Source organism: Triticum urartu, chromosome 5A (genome assembly GCF_056163025.1).
Source record: "Triticum urartu cultivar PI428250 chromosome 5A, HENAU_Tu73, whole genome shotgun sequence".
NCBI classification, from domain to species: Eukaryota; Viridiplantae; Streptophyta; class Magnoliopsida; order Poales; family Poaceae; genus Triticum; species Triticum urartu.
In genome coordinates, this window is record NC_141877.1 from 144153682 (window position 1) to 144155728 (window position 2047).

At 55.6% G+C, this 2047-nt stretch overlaps 1 protein-coding gene across 1 annotated transcript; it reads right to left on the reverse strand.

Moving 5' to 3' along the window:
* Nucleotides 1-572: 572 nt before the first annotated feature.
* On the reverse strand, nt 573-1708 carry LOC147970619 (uncharacterized). Its single transcript, XM_087523525.1, has 3 exons — nt 1283-1708; nt 852-1148; nt 573-740 (listed from the first exon to the last, which is right to left on the reverse strand). Exons 1-3 carry the CDS (start codon nt 1706-1708, stop codon nt 573-575), a joined length of 891 nt encoding a protein of 296 aa, XP_087379651.1.
* Between the last annotated feature and the right edge of the window lie 339 nt (nt 1709-2047).

Below are 2047 nucleotides of genomic sequence, written 5' to 3' on the forward strand. Positions count from 1 at the left end.
TCACGTGGATCTTCCTTCCAATACTCATTATATATTCCAAAATAATGCTCCGTTGATTTTCAGGTCATTCCGACAACTTTTATTTCTGCACAAAAATAACACCATGGCAATTCTGCTGAAAACAACGTTAGTCTGGGTTAGTTCCCTTCAAATCATGCAAGTTAGAGTCCAAAACAAGGGCAAAAATGTTTGGAAAAGTAGATATGACAGAGACGTATCACGTCCTCCTCTTTCTCCGACAGCATCCTATGCATTAGATATGCCATGAATTCCTCGGTCCAGCACCCCTCCTGAGGCTCGAGCGCCAGGAGCAGACGTGCTCTTGAGGTCGGGCCGCAAGCGGGGGCTCCCGAGGCTGGTGGCTAGGGGAGTTCTTCTCGAAGTGATGTAGTCTCCACAGCCACAGGGGTCTCCGAAGGCTTGAAGAGTCTCTCTTCGAAGACACCAGGTTCTTGGGGTAGCCGCCTCAACGCCTTCTTGGCGATTTCGTCAACCTCCTTGTTGGTGCCGCATGGCACATGCTGTAGCTCTAGGTCTGGGAATTGCTTCTCCATCTTGCACACTTCCGCGAGCTATGCTCCCATGTGCTCGTCCCTTGGTTCATACACCTTGTTGGAGAAGTTGACGAGGAGCTGAGAGTCACCCTTGATGGTGAGACGCTGCACCCCCAAGCCTGCGGTGGCCTTGAGGCTAGCGATCAACCCCTCGTACTCCACGATGTTGTTGGAGACCTTCTCACCCTATTGACAGCAGAGCAGCACGGCATAATATAGCTTGTATTGGGTGGGCGAGTTGAGCACAGCGCCAGCCCCTGCGCCTTGTCGTGCGAAAGCGCCATCGAAGTACATGACCCAGCGATCCGGTGCTTCATCTCCCAGCGAGCGGGATCGGCTCTCGCCCGCTTCGGGCTCAGGAACGTCAGTCCATTCTGCAAGGAAGTCGGCAAGCGCAGCTCCCTTGATAACCCTGGTCGTGCTGAACTCCAGCTGAAATGCTTGCAGTTCAATGTTCCATTCTGTGATCCTCCCCGTGGCATTGGGGTTCCGGAGCACCCTCTCCAAGGGGTAGGCTGAGACGACCTTAATTGGGTGGCCACGGAAATAGTGGCGTATCTTGTGTGAGGCCACCAGGAGCTTGAGTAAGAGCTTCTGCGACATTGGGTATTGTGCTCTCGCGTCCCGCAATACGGTGCTGACAAAGTATACTGGGTGCTCGATGAGGGCGGGAACGTCAATGGAGCATGTATCCTCAGGAAGTTGTGGTGCCTCCTGAGGTGGGGGACCTCAGGAGCCTGGTCGGCCATCTGGGCCTCCGCAGGCCCTTGAACGCCATCTTGTGGGGTGTGATCGTCTGTGGGCATCGTCTTGGCCTTAGTGGCGCTATCTTGTGACTGCACCGTTTTAGCTGAGGGCGCGGTATTGCGCTGCAGGTCCTTGGCCCGGCGATCCTCCCGAATTGCCACCAACGCTACGCTGGCGGAGTGAGGCGTAGCGGCCAGATAGAGCACCAGAGGCTGGAGGGGGCGAGGTGCCACCATCACTGGTGGGCTGGTTAGGTATCTCTTGAGGTCTTGAAACGCCAGATCTGCCTCGAGGGTCCATTCGAACGGGCCTTTCTTCTTCATCAGCTTGAAAAATGACAGAGCGTGCTCGCCCAGCTTGGAGATGAAGCGCCCCAGCGAGGTCACGCAGTCTGCAAGTTTCTGCATTTCCTTGAGGGTTTGTGGTGGGCTCATGTCTTCTATTGCCTTGACCTTCTCGGGGTTAGCCTCGATCCCTCTGTGGGAGACGAGGAATCCCAGTAGCTTGCCGGAGGGGACACCGAACACGCACTTCTCCGGGTTGAGCCGCAAATCCACCTGGCATAGGCTAGCGAAGGTCTCCTCCAGGTCCTAAATCGGGGTTCTGGCCTCCCAAGATTTAACCACGATGTCGTCGATGTAGGCTTCAGCTTTTCTGCCGAGCTACTGACCCAGGGCGATGTGCATCAGCCGCTGGAAGGTTGCCCCTGCGTTGCGCAGTCCAAACGGCATGGAGGTGTAGCAGTA

Coding starts and splice junctions, on each gene's coding strand:
- LOC147970619 (XM_087523525.1), bottom strand. CDS start 1,708: ATGCAGAAACTTGCAGACTGCGTGACCTCGCTGGGGCGCTTCATCTCC. Junction 1,149..1,282: donor TGGCCGACCAGGCTCCTGAG/GTCCCCCACCTC, acceptor CCAATGTCGCAG/AAGCTCTTACTCAAGCTCCT. Junction 741..851: donor ATGAAGCACCGGATCGCTGG/GTCATGTACTTC, acceptor TGCTGTCAATAG/GGTGAGAAGGTCTCCAACAA.